This window comes from Podarcis filfolensis (genome assembly GCF_964270895.1).
Source record: "Podarcis filfolensis genome assembly, chromosome: 2".
Classification (NCBI taxonomy): domain Eukaryota; kingdom Metazoa; phylum Chordata; class Lepidosauria; order Squamata; family Lacertidae; genus Podarcis; species Podarcis filfolensis.
Genome location: NC_139605.1, coordinates 4983681 through 5008333, shown reverse-complemented (window position 1 = coordinate 5008333; position 24653 = coordinate 4983681). Strand labels below are relative to the sequence as shown.

Here is a 24653-nt window from a genome sequence, read left to right as displayed (position 1 = left end):
TCATGTGCATGCACACTTCTTCAGATACACTTGAAACAGAAGTTGCCAGATCCCTCTATATAGTGAGAAGGTGGGGAGGGGTATTACTCAGAAGGGTGGTGGGAATGGGTGATTGGCAGATAGCTGTGATGAGCCTGTTGACGACTCTTAACGACTGCAATAGGTCTTACAGGAAAAAGCAAGGGGTGAGAAGGTGAAAAATGGCTTTGTCATGTATAATGAGATAAGAATCCAATGTCTTTGTTCAGACCAGGTCTCTCCATGGTTTTAAGTTTGGTAATGAGTTGCAATTCAGCAGCTTCTCTTTCCAGTCTATTTCTGAAATTCCTTTGTAGTAAAACAGCTACTTTGAGATCTTGTATAGAATGTATGATGTCACAGACAGAATGAGCTTCAAACCCCAGCAAAGTGAGAGACCTCAAAGTAGAGATCTCAAAGTAGCTGTTTTACTACAAAGGAATTTCAGAAATAGACTGGAAAGAGAAGCTGCTGAATTGCAACTCATTACCAAACTTAAAACCATGGAGAGACCTGGACTGAACAAAGACATTGGATTCTTATCTCATTATACATGACAAAGCCATTTTTCACCTTCTCACCCCTTGCTTTTTCCTGTAAGACCTATTGCAGTCGTTAAGAGTCATCAACAGGCTCATCACAGCTATCTGCCAATCACCCATTCCCACCACCCTTCTGAATAATACCCCTCCCCACCTTCTCACTATATAGAAGGATCTGGCAACTTCTGTTTCAGTGTATCTGAAGAAGTGTGCATGCACACGAAAGCTCATACCAAGAACTAACTTAGTTGGTCTTTAAGGTGCTACTGGAAGGAAAAATTTTGTTTTGTTTTGACTATGGCAGACCAACACGGCTACCTATCTGTATCTGTAAATATTGAAATATTGAAATAAAAAAAGGATGGTAAGAAACCTTTCCTTGTCTTTATACTTTCCCGGGCAACCAGCCAGAAGCTGCTGACAGCATCCTGACAGATTGTCCCGAGTTAACTTTCATTGGCTGTTAGGTCATAAATCATGACAGATGGCGTAACAGGAGCTATAGGGCAGCCAGCTAATACTGATAACCAAGAAGAACAATTTCAATGGCTTTTACAACAAAATTTATTGTGAAGATGACACGTAGAACAATTAACCAGCACAATAAATCATTAAAATGAAGAATTTGCAAGGATTTCCTGGGGTACCTCCTCACAACTGAGGGCGTGCATATGGATACCACTAAGGTGCAGAGCATACTTTCATAGCAGGAGCTCAGGATAATGAAAGACCTGCAGAGGTTTTAGGGGTCGTCAACTATTACCGCAAGTTCATGCCAGCCTATTTGAGACTCACAACCTGCCTCATGGATTGCTAGAGGGGCAAGAAGCCGTTCCAGTGGACTGCTGAGGTGCAACAGGCGTTTGAGCATCTTAAAACATTGTTCTCCTCAGAGGTGTACCTAGCTCATGCAAACCCCCACAGGCTGTTGGTTGTAGAAACGGATGCCTATGACAGATCGGTTGGTGCTGTGCTACTGCAGGAAGACCAAGAGGGGACCCTACGCCTGTGTGCCTTACACTCTCAAAAATTGACTTCTTCCAAACAGAATGACACTATTTGGGAAAAGGAGCTTTTAGCAGTCAATGAAGCCTTTGAAGTGTGGAGACACTTCCTGGAAGGGGCATAGCACAAGGTGGAGGCGTGCACCGACCATCACGATCTGGAGTGTCGTCTAAATCAGCAGCAGGTCCACTGCACACAGTTCTTTGCTCGGTTTGACTTCAGGGTCCAATATGTGTCGGATAGTCAGAATCAAGCAGTGGATGCTCTCTCCAGTAAGCCTGAATATCAGAACGAGGAGACAGTCCCAGTGTATAGACATATCTTGAAACCAGCACAGCTACAGCTAGCAGCTGGATCAGTCATGGAAGTCACAAACTTCCAGCAGCAAGCAAGAGAGGATGGCTTTGCCAGAGGCAAGTTAACAGCACTGCAGGAAGGCAGCAATGAAGCAAAGCGCTTCTTAGAGAAGGGTGACCTATTGTAGAGAGAACTTCTCAGCGGGAGACATCCCAGCGGGAGAGCTCTGAGCCAAGGTGCTTGGTCAATGCCATGACAACCTTTAATGGGCTACTTCCGGCAGCACAACACATTAAAGCATGTGACGTAGCAGTTCTGGTGGCCAAGGATGAGGGAGGAGAACAAGGAATACATGAGAGCCTGTGAGATGTGTCAGTGGGCAAAGAGACCAAGGGAGGCACCGACAGGATTACTACAACTGCTGCCCACCCCACAAGGACCATGGGAAACCATAGCCATGGACTACATCACAGATGGAGGAAGACACAGCTCAGAGGCAGATGAGGGGGAAAGTTGGGAAATAATGAGAGAGGAGGAGGAGACAGAAGTGGATCAGCAGCTTGCTGACACGGTATCAAATAGAAAGCATCACAGACGCCCCGTCTCCCAGAACCCAGCGGGCCTTAAAAGTAGGAGAGCAAAGAGCCAATGGCAGCATCCTGACACCAGGGTCAGGCCCACTTTATCAACACTGTATTTTATGGGATGCTAAGAATCTTCAAGGAACCTAAGAATCAGATACTACCATCTTTGCATTTTGTAGTTAGAAGTGCTTTTGTGTTCAGATCAGGCCTGAGGATGATAATGTAGCACTTGGGAAGGAAGATGCAACCCAGAAGCCCAGCACTGGAGGCCAACATAGAGAAGACCTGCACAACAACCATGAACTTCCCTTTTGTGCTCAGGTAGGTGGGAACAAAAGACACCCAAACACTGCAGAAGACCAGCATGCTGAAGGTGATCAGCTTGGCTTCATTGAAGGACCCTGGAAGGTTCCTGGCTAGGAAAGCCACCGTGAAGCAGATGGCAGCCAGGAAGCCCATGTAGCCAAGGACAGTGTAAAACATGGCAACAGATCCTTCGTTGCATAGAAGGATGATCTCTGCAGCTTGGGAGTGCATGTCGGAGTCTGGGAAGGGTGGGGAGATTCCTAGCCAGATGGTGCAGATGACAACCTGCATACTGGAACAGGAAAGGACAATGGAGTTGGCCAGACTCTTCCCCAGCCATCTCCTCACCCTGTTCCCTGGCTTTGTGGCCAGGAAGGCCAGCACCACAGTGATGGTTTTTGCCAACACAGAGGAAACCGCAAATGAAAATACGGTGCTGAATGCTGTTTGTCGGAGAAGGCAGGTCACTTTCCTTGGTCGGCCGATGAACAGGAAGGAGGACCAAAAGGAAAGCAGGAGGGAGATAAGGAGTATATAGGATAAGTCCCGATTGTTAGCTTTGACTATGGGAGTTTCCTTGTATTTAACGAAGATTCCTAGCACAACACCAGCGGTTAAGGACAAGAAGATGGCAAAGGAAACCAGGACAATTCCCAACGATTCTTCATAAGTGAGAAATGTTATAGTCTTGGGGACACATTTGTCTCGGGCCTCATTTGCATGCTGATCTTCTGGGCATTTGGTGCAATGCTTTGCATCTGAGGAGAAGGAGAATGACTTCAGCATAACTCACAAAATTATTATATCCATAACTGTCTGTTTTCCGATACACTGGGAAACATCAATAATAAATTAATAGATGTACAACAGCAGCAAGAGTACTTTTAGCAAAGTATTGGAAGACACAAGAACTACCCACACTGGAAGAATGGCAGACCAAGGTGATTGACTACATGGGACTGGCGGAGATGACTGGCAGAATCCGTGACCAAGGGAGAGAGACGGTGGAAGAAGATTGGAAGAAATTTAAAGTTTATCTTAAGAGCTGTTGCAAAATTAATGAGTGTTAAAATGTCTTGGGTCATGTAAAATAGAATTGCAGGGACAAACAATTGGATATGAGAAAAAGGACTTAAAGGAAAAAAGTGTTATAAGTTGAAATTAGGGGTTGCTGGAAAGACTTAAAACAGGGATGCAGAAAAGGGAGGTATGGGGAAGTCGATGAAAGAAGGTTTAAGAAAAAAATGTTAAGAAATTATACGTGTTTATATGTTTGTTTGTTTATGTACCGTCTTGTATTGTCTTTTAATATGTGTTAAAAAACCAATAAAAATTTTATAAAAAAAATAAATAAATTAATAGATGATAGGATTTTGATTGTCTGGAGCAGGGGTCCCCAAACTTTTTAAACAGGGGTCCTGTTCACTGTCCCTCAGACACTGTCAGGGGCCTGACTATAATTTGAAAAAAAATATGAATGAATTCCTATGCACACTGCACATATTTTATTTGTAGTGCACAATAAGAGGAAAAACAATACAATATTTAAAATGAACGATTTTAATCAACATAAACATATAAGTATTTCAATGGGAAGTATGGGCCTGCTTTTGGTTAATGAGATGGTCAATATCGCTAATGCTCATCCCTACAACCCAGTCTACACATGGATCTCCCTCACCCCCATGGCCCAGTCTACATGCAGGCCTTCCATGCCTCCATCCCCACAGCCCAGCTTTTACACGTCTCCCTAACCCAGATTCCTGCGACCCAGCCAGCACCCATGTCTCCTTAAGCCCCCTTGTTATGTACTGAGTTGAATAGGATCCAAACTGCAGCAGTCTGATTGGTCCTAGAACAATAGGATCCAAAAGGCAGCAGTCTGATTGGTCCTAGAACAATAGGATCCAAAAGGCAGCAGTCTGATTGGTCCTAGAACAATGCAGCAGTATGATTGGTTGGCAGGAACCACCCAATCATGCTCCAGATAGAAGTGAATCCACAACCTGATTGGCTTACAGTAGAATTCCGGAATTAGCCAATCATGTGCAGCCCATTGTGTAAATAATGTATATAAAGCAGATGCTTTGAGGGGACTTTCATTCATTCCTCCTCACCACTATGAGCTGAATAAAGAGCATGAAATCACTTTGCGACTCTGAGTATATTTCACCCCTCCTCATGACCCAACTTGCCCGAGTGTCTCCCTAACCCTCATCCACCCACCCCAGCTTGTATGCCTGTCCTCCAGCCCCAGATCCCCACACTTCACCCTGCCCATGCGCCTCCCTACCAATCTGTTGGAGGGGGATTTCCAGCTGGTGGCAGAGGACAGAGTGACTCCAGGAGACATAGGTGTAAAAACCCAAACTAAAACGAAGACTTTATTACTAAACAATAAACACAAACTCTGGTGGGTGTTATTCCTGCAGGCGGGCTACAAAACTCAGCTTTTTTCCTTTATAGCAACGGCCACCTGCAGCCAATTAATCCCAGAAACTTTTTAAAGGTATACACACATGTTTCTGTGCCGAATGTCCCCTAACACAATCTTCATGGTGCGGCCTGCATGCATGTCGCCCGTCCCCATGACTCCTGACTTACTGTGGGGCAGCTCCTCTGGCACATCATGAACTCCACGTCACGGCATTACAGAAGTGCCAGATTGGGGGATCAGAGCTGGTACTGGGCTCTGGGGAGGTGAGGCAGGAGCCCTGTGAAGCGGTAGCAAGGATGCGGCATCCTGCAGTGCCAGCAAGGTCCTCACGCTGGACCCATCCTATGCACTGCTGGCCTCTGTGGCGGGGAGGTGGGCGGGGAGAGGCCCGGCTTGTCCAGGCAGTGTGCTCGCTCGCAGGCAGGTGAGGAGGCCACGAGTGGGAGACGGGGCGCATGGAGTCTGGGGCACGTGGGGCTCCTCTTCCTCCACAATCCCCTTCCGACCCGGGCGAGCCGGGTCCAGGACCCTGGTGGACCGGATACAGCCCACGGGCCTTAGTTTTAGGACACCTGGTCTGGAGTATTGAAGGTTGTAAGTCAGTGGAAAAATACAGGCTAGGTTTCTTTCCAAGCCAGGACATTACATGGGGCAGAGGCTCTAACACGACAAAAAGCTGTTGATGGCCCATCTGAGAGGAATTCTTGGGCCTGGGCAGATGGAGGTTGCCCTGGTGATGGGGTGTGCATTTGAGGTATCAGGAAAATACAGTCTTTAGCAAGGTAGGCTCGGAAGAACAAGGCAGAGAACAAGGAGGGACCCGCCTTGGCTAGGGTGGCTGAAAAATGGTTAGGAGAGATTTCTTGCACTTGAGTTCTGCATTGCTATGGGGAACAAGTCCCTCTTGATCATGTGCTAAGATCTGGACTCCTTCCATGCAGATTGAAGGTGTAAATATGTGAATAAATCATATTTCTTAAAGCTACAACAGTTTCCCCGAGTCTTCAGTTCTCCAAAGGAGCCTGAACTCTGGGTGATCCCTGGAGCCCCCTGGAATTTTGCTTCCGCTCAGCAGAGAGTGGGGCAGTGCCCAACTTCTGTAGGCTTCAATATTTGTTCCCTTCCCTTGATGGCTGTTGCGCTCAGGCCCTGCTTGTGGGCTTTTCATAAGCATCTGGTTCAACATAGTGAGAACAGGGCTTTGGACCACCTGGGCCTTTGGCTTGATCCAGCAAGCCTCTCCCTTTTCTCTGGAGTTACCCACCTTCCAGAATGGAGATGGTCCCTTCTGCACAAGGAGCACAATCATAGCAGCAAACAGGATCCCCTTCTTTAGCCACTCTGGCATATCCAGGGCGACAGCTTTCGGTGCATCTTGAACGAGGCACAACCTAAAAACAAGGAGAAAGAGCATAAAAGGATATCAGCATGAATTACAGACATCATCTGAAGGCCCTGACTAATAACAATGCTCAAATAAATATCATTTTTAGAATACTGAGGCCAGATTAGAAACTTTAAAATGGGAATGAGACCCTTCCAAATTTTGTTGGACTGTGGAGAACTTGTATAAAGTTTCATTTTAAATTGTTGAACACTAAAGATCAAACAAGCTTTGCCATTTCAAACTGTATTTAATGTTTATTGTTTTTTTTGTTTGTTACTATGATAGGGTTGCCATATTCAGGACAAAGTTACAGTAGAACCTCTACTTACGTCCTGCTCTACTTGGGCCAGTTCCAAGTTGCTACCGCGGAAAACCCAGAATTAAACACTGGGTTTGCTGCGACTTGCACACACGCAGAAGCGGCTGCTGCCGTCTGCACATGCACAGAAGTGGGCTGCCGCCAAATGCACCTGCACACAACGGCGCTTCTACCAGCAAACCATTCCGCTATAAGGAAGGGATTGTTGTCGTGAGTAGAGGTTCCACTGTATTGAGCTTTATTTTTTCCCCGCTCTCAATTTTTTTGTGCTTTTCTTTGAATAATAATAATAATAATAATAATTATTATTATTATTATTATTATTATTATTATTATTATTATTATTTTAATTGCCCTACTTGTCATACATTTGATTTTTCCAGTACAGTTTTATGTTTCAGCAAAAAGCTGCCTGGGTGCCATTTCTGCAGCCCAATTCTTGGATGTGTCTGAGATAACACGGAGGTATGGCAGCCCTATACTATGGTGTGTATTGTTGTGCTTTTATAAGCAGTTGCCGTTATTGGGCAGCTGATAAAGCCCACATGGCAGTTAGGCTCACACTGCCAACTTTTGGCCCATTGATGTCCTTGTTTCATCCACTCAGAGGGATAGATGGAAATGCAAGCTTAAGAGCAACCTCTCCTCTCTTTGCCCCTCTCCATCTGATTTGCTATGCAAAACAGAGAGGGCAAAACAGAGGGAAAACAGCAGTGCTCTACACAATCAGGTCTCACTCTGCACAGGGCCCACTTAGGGTTAACCTGAAAATGGCTCCTATCAGCATATTATCAGAACGTAGCAGATGTCACAGCAAGGGAACCAGAACCAGTTGTGCCATAGGGTTAGAGGGTTGGACGAGAATCTGGGGGACTAAGGTTTAAATCCCCATGAAGCCATGAAGCTTCCTAGGTGACCTTGGGCCAATCACTTCCTCTCGGTCTATCCTACTTCACAGGGTTCTTGTGAGGATTAAATGAAGAGGCAGAAAACCATATATAGTTCAAGTAGTTCAAGTAGACAAAAATGTGTCAACAAGCCTGATGCCTTTTGGCATGCTAATTTTGTCTGGTCAATACGAAGGGTATCGGCAAGAAAAACCGACATTCTGTCGCCTATCCCAGTATTCCTTCAGCAATTAGACCTATCCTGCACTCCGAGGAACTCCCAATTCCAGTTTTTAAGGGGTTTGTCTCTTCTGAAGATGAAGGAAATGAACATGGTGAGGAGCATAACTGGACCATCTGTGTGGATCTCAAAATGGTCAACTTCTTGCTTGGACAACAGAAAGGCTTTACCAAGTACCTGAATAACAACAGCTTATAGATACCACTGGGGAACAAAAATAGCAGTCACTTGTGTGATCCTTGGGTTCTCGCCAAACCATGGGAACCCAAAAAGGCATACTCTTCCGTTTTGCTTTTGTCCAGTCTCTAAGCATTTCCTCACAATTGTGACAAACAATATGCGGAGCCCATTTCTTGTGTTGGTTGCCCAGGGGAATTTCAAAATAGCTTTTATGGGCACGCCTCACAAACACTGCTTGTGTTTTTGTGTCTTTGATGAGGAAGTGTGTAGCAGCCACATACATAACAAAAGGCACCAGGCTTGTTTACACATTTTTGTCTACTTGAAGAAGCCATGGTCCGATCTGAAAAATACAAATATTTAGATTACAAAACTATAAAAATAAAGAAAAATTAAGTTTGCATAACAATAATTACCATGTGGTTAGGGTAGATCAAAGTGTCACGGTCCACTTATCCCCAGTGTAAATATGACATATCAGCAAAAGTTGGAAATTGAAAGATAACTATAGCATGTACATGAAAATCGATTTCAGATTTGAAATCAGCATTGAAAGAACATATATGAACAGTCGAAAAATCTCATGCAACAGAAAATGAAAAAAAAATTGTTCCCCAGTGATATATATGCAATGAAATAAAGAAAGAAAGAATGACTGACTGACTGAATGAATGAATGAATGCAATGACCTTGCTGAAGCTCCCAGGCCAAACAATGGCTTCTGGTTTAATGGAGAATTTTATGCCGGAGGATGCCTGTCCCTCGATGCTCCCAACTTTCTTTCTGCTGTGAGATCTATTGGGAAACACGACCCAGTTCATGATATCAAAGTTGGCAGTCAGCTCCCCATTCTGATCAGAATACATCCCTCCTATGGATGAATTGGAAATCCAAATTTCTTTCAAGAAAGTGTGAAGCTAGAATGGCAGGGAAAATGCCAGCATTTAGAAAACATGATATCAGGGTTGTTGCAGGATGTTTCCTGGGTATATGACTGAGAAAATCCTTTCCTGAAGTTGGATATTTTGTGGGATGTAGTCTTGTTTTTCTTCTTTGAGGAAGGTTCCAGACATCTTACCAATTTCATGAGAATTGTCCTAAATCAAGGACATTGAGTCAGAGGCCTTGGGTCAGCTAAATGATGACCTTTTGGTCATTACAAGAGGTCCTTTATCAGGTTATAAATTCACAGGACGTATGACTCAAATAAACACAAATAGAGGACACACCCTAGCAAGCATTTGGCAATTGTAGAAAGCTAGCATGCCTTTTAACTGGCTTTAAGCTATCCTATTGTCATTTCAACTTTCTATGTTTTAAATAAGGGTTTTCTTTAGTGATAATTTTTTTATTTTAACTTTTTTGTAAAGTGCTTTGAGGTTTCTTTTCAGGAGTCAAGCAATATACAAATATTATGCAATAAATATTGTAATTAATTAATCTTTATGTAAGAGAACGCTCCTTAACAATTTTTCATAGCTTAGTTTGTGCTTTGAAAGTTCCCCCCTAACTTTCCCAAATTAATTATTTAAAAAAATGATTTTAATCAATTTTCAAAGTATCTTAGAACCTCAAAAATAGATGAACAATTAAAAAAAAAACTTATTAACATGTCCTACTAAAGATAAGGCATAGGAAACCTATACATATTTAATAATTACAATGAGATAAACTTCAAAGAATATACAATCTGAAACGGATTCCAGAGAAGGACAACGTGTTTGCAAAAAAGGGGAGAGTACAGACCTGCCATGGCTGCAGCCTTTGAAGTTCAAATCGTTCTCCTCCATCCGCCATTAACCTCCATTTGGATCTGGATGAATACGCAGCATTTAGGGCCTGAGCCACAAGTTGGACACTGTAGTAAATGCTATAGCGGTCTTGAGACCAGATTGCCTCCATCTCCTCCTGGGACAAAGTTTCCTGTAGTTCCATTTCTGTGCATCTTGTCCAACCCACCTTGGGCAGCACATCCTTTGAACATGAACAATTGAATGCTTTCTCCCAAAACTGTACAGATGCAGATTCAGTTGCATCTGAAAGTCGAGTATAGTAGCCACGTTCTCTCCTTTTTTTGGTATTCATTACAAAGGACAAAGAACCTTGGGCAGGTGGGAAAGAATGCATGTTACGAAACAACATATCATCAATGTCCATAAGATCTGTTGTGATCCAGATTATCCCCTGAGATTCCGTCACTTGATGAATGCTTTGTAAAATCATGATTGGATAAATTCCATGTTGAGAGTCCCCATAATAAACAAACACCTTGACTTTTCTCAAGTCCGAAGCTTTACAATGTAAGGATGACATTTGTCGCAGGGTCAAAATCCGAAATTTTTCCAAGAAAGCAACACAAATCCCACTGTGGATCAGCGGAGGTGTGAAAGCACTCAGGAACCTTTCTCCATTGTCATTGTCTGGAACAAAGAGACCGATCCATGTCCACCCGAAATGCAACAACAACTTGACAATCCCCATGTGCTGGGTTTCTTCTTTGGGGACTATCCGATAGATAAAAGGGAACTGAGTTTTGTCATTCAGATCCTGAGCAGCAGAGCCAAAACTGATCTAGTACAAATAGGATTGGTGTCATGTTTTCAGAAATACACAAGAAGGGTCCCATCACATGATCAGGCCAAAGGCTCAAATAACCAGATGCTAACCAGATGCTTACAGGATGTCTGCCATGCCTCTGATGGATTAATCCTGTTCAGAAGAGGACCTGGAGCTTACAGAGAAGGAAGTGGCTCCAATGGACATTGAGACAGAGTATCTGGGGAAGAATGGCAGACCAAGGTGATCGACTACATGGGACTGGCGGAGATGACTGGCAGAATCCGTGACCAAGGGAAAGAGACGGTGGAAGAAGATTGGAAGAAATTTAAAGTTTATCTTAAGAATTGTTGTAAAATTAATGAATGTTAAAATGTCTTGGGTAACGCAAAATAGAATTGCAGTGACAAACAATTGGATATGAGAAAAAAGATTTAAAGAAAGTGCTATAAGAAATTGAAATTAGGGGTTGCTGGAATGATTTAAAACAGGGATGCAGAAAGGGGAGGTATGGGGAAGTCGCTGAAAGAAGGTCTAAGGAAAGAAAGGTTAAGAAATTATACGTGTTTATATGTTTGTTTGTTTATGTATTGTGTTGTATTGTCTTTTAATATGTGTTGAAAAACCAATAAAAAATTTATTAAAAAAAAAAAGAGACAGAGTATCAGGAGCCCTCAGGGGTCTTGGCACTCCAACCTCTTCCTACAGTCGCAATGTGCCACTACACAGAATGAGAGGCAGAAGCTAAGCAGCTGCACAGTCTGAAGGAGTGCAAGCACTTAAACCTCTATGTTCAGTTAGCTGCCAAATAGCCACAGGTCTCCCTGAGAAACAAGAACTCCTTAGCAGCCAGGGGCTACATTTTAATACATCTTCCTATGACAGTCTGGGGAGGGAGACAGAAAGAGGCTGAGGGTTTTCTAAATCGCTTTCCACATTCTTAAAATGTGATTCCCCGCCCCCTTTGGTTTCTCTTTTTGGGTGCTTTGCTTTTGTGTTCCCTGGAAAAATAGGTGCTTAGGATATTGCTGAAGCACATCTCCCATCAGTCTGCACAAACATGGTTACAAATAATGGTTGTCTTTGTAGTTTAGAAACTTCTGGGGGCATGAAGGGGTTCCTCACCACTGCTGGAGAGACAGCAAAGAGGAATGAAACATAATTGATTTCTTCCCTTCCAATTCCTACCTGCGGCATTTTGTAGATGCCTAACATGCTTGAAATCTGGCTGGGGATTTCAGAAGAAGTTGCTTCAAAAACAGCCAACACGTTATTCTGTCTTCCACAGCTGTAGTTTGGAATACTGTCTAGCATGGCATCGGCAGTTGTCCTGACATCATAAGCGGCCTCATAGATGCTATAGCCCAGGGTGACATTGGCTAAATGCTTAAGATACTGGGTGATCTCCTGGATTGCAAACAAGATGGAGAGGACTGGTGTGGTGTCCCATGCTGACCAACTGCAAATAAATGAATACACGAAAAATCATTTTAGCCTCCTATTCCCCATTAAATGAAAACAACTTGCAACAGTCCTTGCTCTATAAGAATATCAGAAGAGCCTGCTGCTTTTATATCTAACGGGCCAAACTCTGCAGCTAGGAAGGAGCAGAATCTTACCCAGATCCACCAACAAAGAAAGGAGTAGCATTTAGTGGAGCTTGAACTGGGGTGAATTAGACTGAAATGATCACTTAAAGTTTCTTAAGTGCAGAGACTTGTCAGGAACTCTTTAGAGGATGAGAAGATATGAAAGAGAGAAATGCGCTCTCTTGGGCTACCCACCTTAACTTCTGAGGGTGGTGGAACTACCTAGTAAGATTCCTATACTGATTTGAACGTTCCATAGAGTTTAAAGGGAAGGAGGTAGTCACCTTACATTCTGATTTTTACACTTTCTTTGATCCACAAATGCAAGATTGCACAGTGCATTTAATACTTATTTAAGATACAATGTAATCCAAATACACCCAAGACCACCTGGGACTTTAAAGTTAGACAGTTCTCTTTGGAATACAGGAATAGGGGAAGCTGTCAAAGGCATTTTATACTTGACTAGGAAGAAACACAGTTTTTGCATAAAAATACAAAATGAGACATGAGATGATCAACTGTGCTTTAGCTGCTGCCTTTGTATTAATGAAACTCCAAAATAGTGAAACGGTTCAGAATTAGCCTCTCTGTTAGCAGGATGCCAAGGGGTCACTAGGTACTTTGTTGCTGACTCTCAATCCCCAAATCTTCTTCCAAAGGCAATAGAGGGCCAAAGGAGAGAGAAGGTTTTTATCAGGGATGGCCAGATATTAAATGGTGTCTCTGACAAACAGCCATAAATGTGAATGAAGGCTGGGTAACATATAGTCACTTACGTCATAACAGTGTTTTTGGGAGGGATAGAGAACTTGAATGGGTAAGTTCTATAAGCTCTTGGAAATATGACCCCACTAATGAGGTGGTCTCCTGGCCTGAAATAATTCAGCGGATCACTTTCCTCATTTAGGTTCAATGGGCATTTTGCTTTCAGCATCCCACAGGCTCCATGGGGCATAAGCAGCACAAATAACAGCAGCACTAATATCATCCTGGCTATGCCTGCAAGAGTCATACACTCTTGTGACAGCAGTTACATTAGAAGCACAGCTGGACTCCTACAGGAGCTTCAGAAGCAGAGGCAGAAAAAGAAAACCTCCCACAGAAACAAGCCCTGCCAGCCCCAAATCTCCCAGGCCAGGCTTCTGATATTTATGACCCAGTTCTTCTTTCAGGCTTGTGACAAAAAGCCATATCATTCTGCCTGTGATTCTGATGTTTATGTTATTTGTGGACTCCAAGGCCACCATTGGGGAAATCCCTGGAGTAAGTAAATTATCATGATTTTTATAATTATCAAGTTAAGAATGTCCACCTGCTCTGCAAATCCCTAGAATTGGTGTGTGACTCAATGGGCATCTGCAGAGCCAAAGCAAAACATGTTTGTGAGAACTCAAAGATGGGGCTGTCAATCTGGGCCCTGCTAAACCTGAGGAAACGTTAACTTCAGTAAAGTCCAAGAAACTATAGAATAGCTATGATGGACCAAGACCAGCAAGGCAGGGCTTGTTAGACGTTTATAAAGTCCTGCATGGTGTGAATAATATGGATAGCAAAAATTTTCCTCCCTCCCAGTAATAATACTAGAAGTTTGGACTTTAGACAGGAATTTAAACCCTTGTGTCCTAGGCTCCTGTCCAACTCCCTGATCACTACACCACACTGCCTCGGAGCTATAGATTCATTGGCATCCAGTGGAGGTCTCTAACACAGAGATAAGTCATGAGATACTCACATGAGCTAATAGAAGTTCGGGTTCATGAGACAACCCAACCAGGTGACTGGTCCACTGGCTTTATACAGTAGCAATAATATATGGCCTTAGCTTAGTAATATACAGGTATGTAGTAACAGCCAACTAGAGATTCAATTCAATTCAACTTCTAATGAAGCTGAATGTTGGAAGAGTCAGGACAGAGAAATCTGTTATAGACCTTGAAGATTGCTCCTTCCCTGGAAGAATTTCAATCATACACAGTTGGGCTGAGGAAGGCTATTAACATAAATGTTATCTATAGAGTCCAGTAGGTGATGATCTATTATACATTCAAGAACAGTGTGTTTTACTGCAGGTGTTAGTGGAGTTTGGGGCAGATTCTTGAAGATGTGGAACCTTCTGAAGTGACTCTCACTGCTGGCGAATGAGGCCTTCAGCTGTTGAGGTTCTATTGCTCTTTGAACCACTGGGGAAATTGTTTTTTGTAAGAACTCACTGATGGGCCTGTCAATCTGTGTATGTGTAAAAGTTCCCCATAATGCCAACAGTACAATCCTAGCATCTCTACTCAGTATTCCCATTCAGTTTAGTGGGGCCTCCTCCCAAGTAAGCAGCTATTTGATTGCAGCCAAAAAGGGTTGGGAGGACATTCCTTCAGGTGTCCTTGCCGCTCACAAAACAACTCACGTGAAATTGAAAAAGACTGAAGGATCACCAGATGTTCCGGATGATCCTGCTGGATGAACCTAGTGTTCTATTTCTCAAGGATCTTCTGATGGGGCTGTCACTGCTTGCAAGAGAACTGATGAATCATAGAGTTGGAAGGGTCCCTGAGGATCATGTAGTATAAACTTCTGCAACGCAGGAATATGCAGCTGATGAACTTGTTAGGCACCGAAGTCCAGCAGGTCTTTGAAACATAAATAACCTATGTTTATCGGCACTTGATATTCCTAATAAGTGGACTTATTCAGCAGCTGTTTCATCAGGGTAAAGGAGGGATGAGACTATATGTCTCTCCTGAGAGACTTAGAATGGGTGCCTGAACTTGCTGTCCATTTTTCCCTCCCCAGTCCACTTTTCTGTTGTGTCTCTTAGATTGTGAGCTGAGGGCAGGATCTGTCTTCTTGATATTTGTGAGTCAATCTTGGGAGCTTACTTGTGAGATAAACAACTACCTGACATTCAGAAGACATCTTAAGGCAGCCCTGTTCAGGGAAGTTTTTAACGTGTGATATTTTACTGTATTTTTGGTTTTTATGGAAGCCGCCCAGAGTGGCTGGGGAGGCCCAGCCAGATGGGCGGGGTATAAATAATAAATTATTATTATTATTATTATTAGCAGGATTAAAATGCCAATAATGATTAAGCATGCATATATATATATATATATATATATATATATAAAACTCTCTTTTAAACTTTTTTTTAAAATGTTGTGAAAACCTTTCTGTTGCCTTACTGTATCTAACATGTTAAGTGTTTTTAGGTTGCATTGCCCATTTCTCCTGGGGAAAGACCTTCTTGAGATAAATTCTCTCACCCCCTAAGTGCAGGCAGGAGACAGTGGTCCTTTTCCATACATGCAGGAGCATAAATAGCTGTGTGTGTGAGAGTGAGAGAGAGATAAGTGTATATTCTGGGAGGCACAGCTAATTGTATATAATATTTTTTATTAATTTTCAATTACAATACAGTGGTACCTCAGATTACATACGCTTCAGGTTGCACACGCTTCAGGTTACAGACTCCGCTAACCCAGAAATAGTACCTCAGGTTAAGAAGTTGGCTTCAGGATGAGAACAGAAATCGTGCTCTGGCGGTGTGGCGGCAGCAGGAGGCCCCATTAGCTAAAGTGGTGCTTCAGGTTAAGAACAGTTTCAGGTTAAGAACAGACCTCCAGAATGAATTAAGTACTTAACCCGAGGTACCACTGAAATCCAATGACAATCACATTATCACAAACCAAATTACACCAATTAAAAGGAGCCAATTATTCAAACGCCAAATGAAACTTATTTAGGTGACTTCCCGTGTCTGGACTTCTGGGTGCGATGATCTTAATTAGGGCTTTAAAGGTCAGCACCAACACTTTGAATTGTGCTCGGAAACGTACTGGGAGCCAGTGAAGTTCCTTTAGAATCACTGTTATATGGACCTTGTGGAGATAACCAGAGCATGCACCATTCTGGTGAGACAGTTTGTGGACAGGTAGGGTCGCAGCTGGCATACCATATGGAGCTGGTAGACAGAGTTAACCTGTGCCTCCATGGACACCTGTGGGTCCAAAATGACTCACCTGCACACCTGGTCCTTCAGGGGCACAGTTGCCCCATTCAAGACCATTCAAGACCAGGGGGTCCCCCGTGCCCGCCCCCATCTCCCAAAAACAGTACCTCTGTCTTGTCAGGATTCAACTTCAGTCTGTTAGCCACCACCCACCCTCCAGCCACCTCCAGATACTCACACATTAACCTTAACTGGTTCCTCAGACTGATGAACACCCAGCCCAAACCACCTGATGATCTCCATATTCTTCTTCATGCTCAAGCTATACATTAAGCTTGTTGGAGAGCCAGGCTGCTGGTGACCTAGTTGCAGGAGTAACGTTGGCCAGTGACGTTACCATGGATGAATGCAGATGTATCATTGTGACATCAGTGTATGATGTCACAGACAGAATGAGCTTCAAACACCAGTAAAGTGAGAGGCAGTTAACAGTCAGACCCAGGCTTAATGCTTTGGGTATTGGTGGCAGATGATGAAAAGGTAAAACATGGGGGCTGTGGTATGTTTTACCAAAGGTTACAGTTGTCTAGAGAGCAAAAATGAATTAGATGGATGAAACAATAATATAGGGGCACAGCAGAAGATGGACTATATACATGTTGAAGGCCCTGGGTTCAATTCCTGACATCTGCAAATCATCCTGAAATCTTTGGGGCAGGAGCAAGACTGCAAGAAACCTTTAATTGCCTTTATACTTTCCTAGGCAACCAGCCGAAAGCCGCTAACAGCATTCTGACACCAGACTCGGTTCCACTTGAACAAAGTGGTATATGATGTGAAGCTAAGAATCATCAAAGAAGCTAAGAATCAGACACTACCACCTTCACTTTTTGTAGTTAGATGTGCCTTTGTGTTCAGATCAGGCCTGAGTATGATAATGTAGCACTTCGGTAGGAAGATGCAGCCCAGAAGCCCAGCACTGGAGGCCAACATAGAGAAGACCTGCACAGCTACCATGAACTTCCCTTTTGTGCTCAGGTAGGTGGGCACAAAGGACACCCAAACACTGCAGAAGACCAGCATGCTGAAGGTGATCAGCTTAGCTTCATTGAAGGCCCCAGGCAGCTTCCTCGCTAGGAAAGCCACCGTGAAACAAATGGCTGCCAGGAAGCCCATGTAGCCGAGGGCAATGTAAAACATAGCAACAGATCCTTCATTGCATAGAAGGATGATCTCTGCAACTTGGGAGTGCATGTCAGAGTCTGGGAAGGGTGGGGAGAATCCAAGCCAGATGGTGCAGATGACAACTTGCACACCACAACAGGAAAGGACAGTGAAGTTGGTCAGGCTCTTCCCCAGCCATCTCCTCATCTTGTTCCCTGGCTTTGTGGCCAGGAAGGCCAGCACCACAGTGATGGTTTTTGCCAAAACAGAAGAGACAGCAACCGAGAAGATGATGCTGAAGGCTGTTTGTCGGAGGAGGCAGGTCACTTTCCTTGGCTGGCCGATGAATAGGAAGGAGGAGAAAAAGGAAAGCAGGAGGGAGCTGAGGAGGATATAGGATAAGTCTCGATTGTTAGCTTTGACTATGGGAGTTTCCATATATTTAATGAAGATTCCTAGGAGAACACCAGTGGTTAAGCACAAGAAGAGAGCAAAGGAAATCAGGACGATCCCCAAGGGTTCTTCATAAGTGAGAAATGTTATAGTCTTGGGGACACATTTGTCTCTTGCTTGATTTGCATGCTGATCTTCTGGGCATTTGGTGCAATGCTTTGCATCTGAAGAGAAGAAGAAGGACTTCAGAATTACTAACAAAATTCTTACATCCATACCTGTCTGTGTTCCAATACAATGGGATAATACACCAAAGTGGGAGAGGTCAGGAAATCAGAGCGGGACAACATTTCCCTGGCTTATGACAGGATTTGCTTGAATAGTACTATATCCAGCACAGAATTAAAATGGCATTCTTAAGCCGTTTTTGAACATTTTAGTCTGATGTAGGCATCATGTAGGCATCATCAGATTTGCTTTCATGTTGGAGAAACAGAAGAGATTACAGAGTGTTCTCCTTCTATAAGGAAAGTTTGCACATGTTTTGATTTTATTTCATTCATTCATTTATCCTTCCAATTCTAGGCTACTTAACATGAAAAGTGGTGCACAGAAAACTAAAGCAACAGCTGACAACTTAAGCAATAATCAGTTGTGTATAAAAATGTTACAATAATACAAGATTAGTAAAGGTAAAGGGACCCCTGACCATTAGGTCCAGTCATGACCGACTCTGGGGTTGCGCGCTCATCTCGCTTTACTGGCCGAGGGAGCTGACATTTGTCCGCAGACAGCTTCCGGGTCATGTGGCCAGCATGACAAAGCCACTTCTGGTGAACCAGAGCAGTGCATGGAAACGCCGTTTACCTTCCCTCCGGAGCGGTACCTATTTATCTACTTGCACTTTGACGTGCTTTCGAACTGCTAGGTTGGCAGGAGCAGGGACCGAGCAACGGGAGCTCACCCCAACCCGGGGATTCGAACCGCCGACCTTCCGATTGGCAAGTCCTAGGCTCTGTGGTTTAACCCACAGCACCACCCACGTCCCAAATACAAGATTACTTATATATATAAACGAGTATCAGCTCCCTATCCTTCTGACACACTTCCCCTCTCAAACTCCGTGCTCTCACTGAAATCCCAAACAACCACATCTCTTCCGCAAAAATCTGGCAAAGAGGAAGGTTCCTACAAACTGCGGATCTCACCCTGGTTTTTCACTCTAGGTTTACTTTTTTATGAGCTGGCCCCATGGTGGATGAAGCAGCATCCTCAGGCTGCCCACAGCTGTATCCCATAGAGCACTCAGTCACCCACCTTCCTGAATGGAGAATGTCCCTTCCGCACAAGGAGCACAATCATAGCAGCAAACGGGCTCTCCTTCCTTAGCCACTCTGGCATATCCAGGGCGACAGCTTTCGGTGCATCTTGAACGAGGCACGACCTAAAAACAAGGAGAGGGAGCATCAACAGAGATCAGCATAAATTGCAGACATCAAATAATAATCTTTTTTAGAATTCTGAGGCCAGGTTAGAAAGCTTAAAAATAGGAATGAGACCCCTCTAAATTTTGTTGATCTGTGCAGAAATCGTCTTGTTTCTGACATAAAGTTTCATCTTTAAAAAGCATAATGGGATTTAGAAAAGGTTAACTAATTAAACTCTCTGTTTCCTTTTATTGCTTCTGTTTCATATTATGATATGTGTTTCTGTGTTTTTATAAGCAGTCGGCGTTACTGGGCAGCTGTTAAAGCCCACATGGCAGCTACGGCCCCCCTGTCAACTTTGGGCCCATTGATGCATTTTCATCTTCCCCTCTGAGTGGATAAACAAGGAAAAGTGTAAAGACAGCCTCTCCTCTCTTTGCCCCTCTCCAACTGAATTGCTATGCAAAACAGAGAGGGCAAGGAAAACAGCAGTGATGCAGACATCTGGGAAGTGGCGGTCACCCTGGTAAGAGCCATCTTAGGGTTATCCGAACTTAGCAGATGTCACCACAAGGGAACTGCAGCCAGTGTGGTGGAGTGGTTAAAGGGATGGACAAGAACCCAGGTGACTAAGGTTCCAATTCCCATGCAGCCATGAACCTTCCTGGGTGACCTTGGGCCATTTACTTCCTCTCAATCTGTCCTACTTCACAGAGTTGTTGAGGGGATAAAATGAAGAGGCAGGAAACCATATATAGCATGTTGAGCTCCATTGAGAAAAGGTGGCATATGTCAGCTATAATGGCGTTTCAGAAGTTCAGAAGCCACTGAAGCTTACAGAAGCCGTAGAAGCTTATAGATGCTAACAGAAGTGTTCCGGAATCTTCCAGTGTGTCTGGAAGATTTCCAAGGTTCCAAGGTCTCCATAGAAATAGACATGGGCATGAATTCTGAAAGGATATAAATGCAATAAATAAATAATTGCAATAACCTTGCTGAATTTCCCAGGCCACAAAATGGCTTCTGGATTAATGGTTAATTTTATGTCAGAGGAGGGGTGTTTCTTGATGCTCCCAACTTTTGTTCTGCTGTTAGATCCATTGCGAAACATGACTGAGTTCACGATATCAAAGTTGGCAGTCAGCTCCCCATTCTTATCAAAATACATCCCTCCTATGGATGCATTAGAAAGCTGGATTTCTTTTAAGAAAGTGTGAAGCTGGAATGGCAGAGAAAACACCAGCATTTAGAAAACATGATACGAGGGTTGCGTGTGGGAACTACAGGCTTGGGTGCAAACTCCATTGCAGATGATAGTAAAATATATAATTGCAAAACAATTGCAGGATGCTTCCTGGACATTTGATTTATTAAATCCTTTTCCGAAGTAAAATATTTTGTAGCACATGGTCTTGTTTTTCTTTGATAATTGAGAAATGTTCCAGACACCATACCAATTTGAACTGAACTCCTATCAGCCATATTTGATGACATTTGGGTCATTATAACAGGTCCTTTATGAGGTTTTAAATCCTCTTGGGGATAAGACTGAAATAAACATACTGTATGTTGAGGACATGGCCGGGAAAACAGATTGGAACTCTAGAAAGCTTGCATGCATTTTGATCGGCTTTAATCTATCCTATTGTGATTTCTTGAGGGACGCGGGTGTGCTGTGGGTAAAACCTCAGCGCCTAGGACTTGCCGATCGCATGGTTGGCGGTTCGAATCCCTGTGACGGGGTGCGCTCCCGTCGTTCGGTCCCAGTGCCTGCCAACCTAGCAGTTCGAAAGCACCCCCGGGTGCAAGTAGATAAATAGGGACCGCTTACCAGCGGGAAGGTAAATGGCGTTCCGTGTGCTGCGCTGGCTCGCCAGATGCAGCTTGTCATGCTGGCCACGTGACCCGGAAGTGTCTGCGGACAGCGCTGGCTCCCGGCCTATAAAGTGAGATGAGCGCACAACCCTAGAGTCTGGCAAGACTGGCCCGTACGGGCAGGGGTACCTTTACCTTTACCTTTATTGTGATTTCTTACAAATAGTGAGGCCTTACAAATAGCGGGGGAGAGAAGGCAAGCAAAATGTGAGGGAGGTAGTGAAAGATACAGGAAACTGAATGCAGATTTCCGAAAAATAGCAAGGAGAGACGAGAGGGCCTTCTTAAACAAGCAATGCAAAGAAATAGAGGAAAACAATAGAATGGGAAATAGCAGAGATCTGTTCAAGGAAATTGGAGATATGAAAGGAACATTTTGTACAAGGCAGGAGTGCCTGGCGTGCTCTGGTCCATGGGGTCACAAAGAGTCAGACACGACTAAACGACAAAACAACAACAACAATTGTGATTTCAACTTTCTATATCTTTCAAATTAGGGTATTACATTTCTTTCTGAGAATTTTTTGGTAAACTATTTTGAGGTTTTTATAGCAGCCAGGCGATATATACATTTTATGAAATAATTATATTAAATAATCAATGTGAGAGAATGCTCCTTAACAATTTATTATAGCCTATTTTGTGAAGGACAGGACATACAACCACAATGAGATAAACTACAAAAGATATAGACTCCAAAAAGAATTCCAATGACGGAAAACAGATGGCAAAAAGGGGAGAGGACAGACCTGCCATGGCTGCAGCCTTTGAAGTTCCAATCTGTCTCCTCCAGCCGCCATTAGCATCCATTTTGATCTGGATGAATATGCAGCATTTAAAGCCTGAGCCACAAGTTGGACACCGTAGTAAATGCTGTAACGATCTTGAGACCAGATTCTCTCAACCGCTTTCTGGGGCAAAGTTTCCAGCTGTTCCTTTTCTGTGCATCTTGTCCAGCCCTCCATAGACAACACGTCATTTGAACATGAACAATTGAATGCTCTCTGCCAAACCTGTGCAACTGTAACTTTAGGTTCAGAAGACAGTCGAGTATTGTAGCCATGTTCTGTCCTTTTCTTGGTATTCATTATAAAGGATAGAGAACCATGGGCAGGCTGGAAGGAAGCCACATCACCAAACGACGTCTCATCAACACTCGGAATGTCTGTTGTGATCCAGACTATCCCCTGAGATTTCTTCAATTCATGAATGTTTTGTAAGTAGATGATCACATAAACTCCATATTCAGAGTCTCCATAGTAAATGAACACCTTGACTTGTTTCAGGACAGAAGGTTTACAATGTAAGGATGACATCTCCATAATGAAAAAAGGGATTTTTTCCAAGAAAGCCACACAAATCCCACTGCGAATCAGCAGAGGTGTGAAAACACTCAGGAACTTTTCTCCATTGTCATTGTCTGGAACAAAGAGACCAACCCATGTCCACCTAAAATGGAGCAGCAACTTGACAATCCCCATGTACTGGGTTTCTTCTTTGGGGACTATCCGGTAGACAAAAGGGAAATGGGTTTTCTCATTCAGATCCTGAGCAGCTGAGCCAAAACTGATCTAGTAAGAAAAGGATTGGTGTCAAGTTTTCAGGAATACACAAGAAGGGTCCCGCCGCATGATCAGGCCAAAGGCCCATCTTCTCACAGTAGCTAACCAGATGCTTCTGGATGTATGCAATGCCTTCGATGGAGGAATCCTGTTCAGAAGAAGACCTGGAGCTTACAGAGAAGGAAGTGGCTCTAATGGACACTGCGGCAGAGCAGGGCAATACAAAATAAGGAATACAAAATAAGGGCCCTGTCACATGATCAGGCCAATGCTCATGTGACATCTAATCCAGCATCCTGTTCTCACAGTGGCTAACCAGTTGCTTCTGGGAAGCATTTCATGCCTCTGGTGGAGAATCTGGAGCTCACAGAGAAGGAAGTGGCTCCAATGAATATTGAGGCAGAATAGGGCATCTGGGGTTTTCAGGGGTCATGGCATTCCAACCTCTTCTTAGAATCACAATGGGCCACTTCAAAGAATGAGAGGCAGAAGTAGAAGCTAGGTAGTGACACAGTCTGCAGGAGTGCAGGCCCCTTAACCTCCATGCTCAGTTAGTTTCTGGACAGCCACTGGTCTGCCTGTGAAAAAAAACTCCTGGGGAGCAAGGGCTACAGTGGTACCTCGGGTTACAGACTCCGCTAACCCAGAAATAGTTAAGAACTTTGCTTCAGGATGAGAACAGAAATCGTGCGGCGGCAGCAGGAGTGGTAGCTAAAGTGGTGCTTCAGGTTAAGAACAGTTTCAGGTTAAGAACAGACCTCCAGAACGAATTAAGTTCTTAACCTGAGGTACCACTGTATGTTGAACTATGATACTAGTTTTTCCTACCCAGTCTGATGAGGTGAGAGAAAGAGACTCAGGGCTTTCCAAATCAGTTCCCACTTTCTTAAAATGTGACATTCTTTCTATGATCTGTCTTTTTGGGTGGTTGTGATTTCTGTTCCCTGGAGATCAGGGATGGGGAAAATTTGGTCCTCAGGATGTTGCTGAACTACAACTCCCATCAGTCCCCACAAGCATGGCGAATGGCCAGGAATGGTTGGTTTTGTAGTTCAGAAACCTCTGGAGGGGTGGAGGGGTTTCTCAACACTGGTGGAGATATAGAAAAGAGGAAGAAAACATAGCTGGTCTCCAATCCCCTCCAAAGTCCTACCTGGGGCATTTTGTAGATGCCCAACATGCTTGAAATCTGGCTGGCAATTTCAGAAGTAGCTGCTTCAAAAACTGCTATAACATTACTGTGTCTTCCACAGCTGTGGCTTGAAATGCTGTCTAGCAGAGCATCAGCTGTTGTTCCGACATCAAAAGCGGCCTCATAGATGCTGTAGCCCAGGGTGGCATTGGGTAAAAGCTTAGGATTCTGGTTGATCTCTTGGATGGCAAATAATGGGGACAGAGTGGGAGACGGGTTCTCTGATGTTAAACTGCAAATGAATAAACAATGAATAAATGATTAAAAATGAATAAAAAATGAATAAATGAATAAATAAACATTTGTTTCAGCTGTCTCCTTACCATTTAATGAAGACAACATGTCATACTCATTGTTCTATAAGAACCTAAGAAGAATCTATTAGTTTTGTATCTAACGGGCCAAGCTTTGAAGGAGTACAATCTTGTCCAGGTGCTCCAACAAGGAAATGAATATTTTTTGAGGCGAGCTTGCAGCTTGGGTGAATTTGATTGGAATGATAACTTACAGTTTCTGGAGCTTAGAGACTTGACAGGAACTATTTACAGGATGAGAAGGAACAAAAGAGAGAAATAGCAGACATTTTGTCCGCAGAGGACAGGAATCCAAATCTCTGAGATTGGTGGGCCGAGTTAAGATACACATAGTGGTATCTGAAGAAGTGTGCATGCACACAAAAGCTTATATCCAGAACAAACTTAGTTGGTCTATAAGGTGCTACTGGACAATTTTTTAATTTTTAAATT

At 43.6% G+C, this 24653-nt stretch overlaps 1 protein-coding gene across 6 annotated transcripts in view; it reads right to left on the bottom strand.

Annotated features, from left to right (window-relative positions):
* The window catches only part of LOC310756502 (vomeronasal type-2 receptor 26-like), an 80714-nt gene that overhangs the window by 33380 nt on the left and 22681 nt on the right, over positions 1–24653 (bottom strand). For 3 of the 6 annotated variants that reach the window (XM_083600687.1, XM_083600689.1, XM_083600691.1), the window contains exon 1: positions 16533–17403. In XM_083600687.1, the coding sequence (XP_083456813.1) occupies positions 16533–16624 (92 nt within the window). In that variant the 5' untranslated portion in view covers positions 16625–17403. Of the gene's footprint in view, positions 1–2092; positions 3511–6453; positions 6581–8892; positions 9121–9949; positions 10775–11947; positions 12219–16532; positions 17404–23868; positions 24222–24653 lie in introns of those variants that run through there. The other 3 variants (XM_083600686.1, XM_083600690.1, XM_083600688.1) reach the window with 3 other exon arrangements.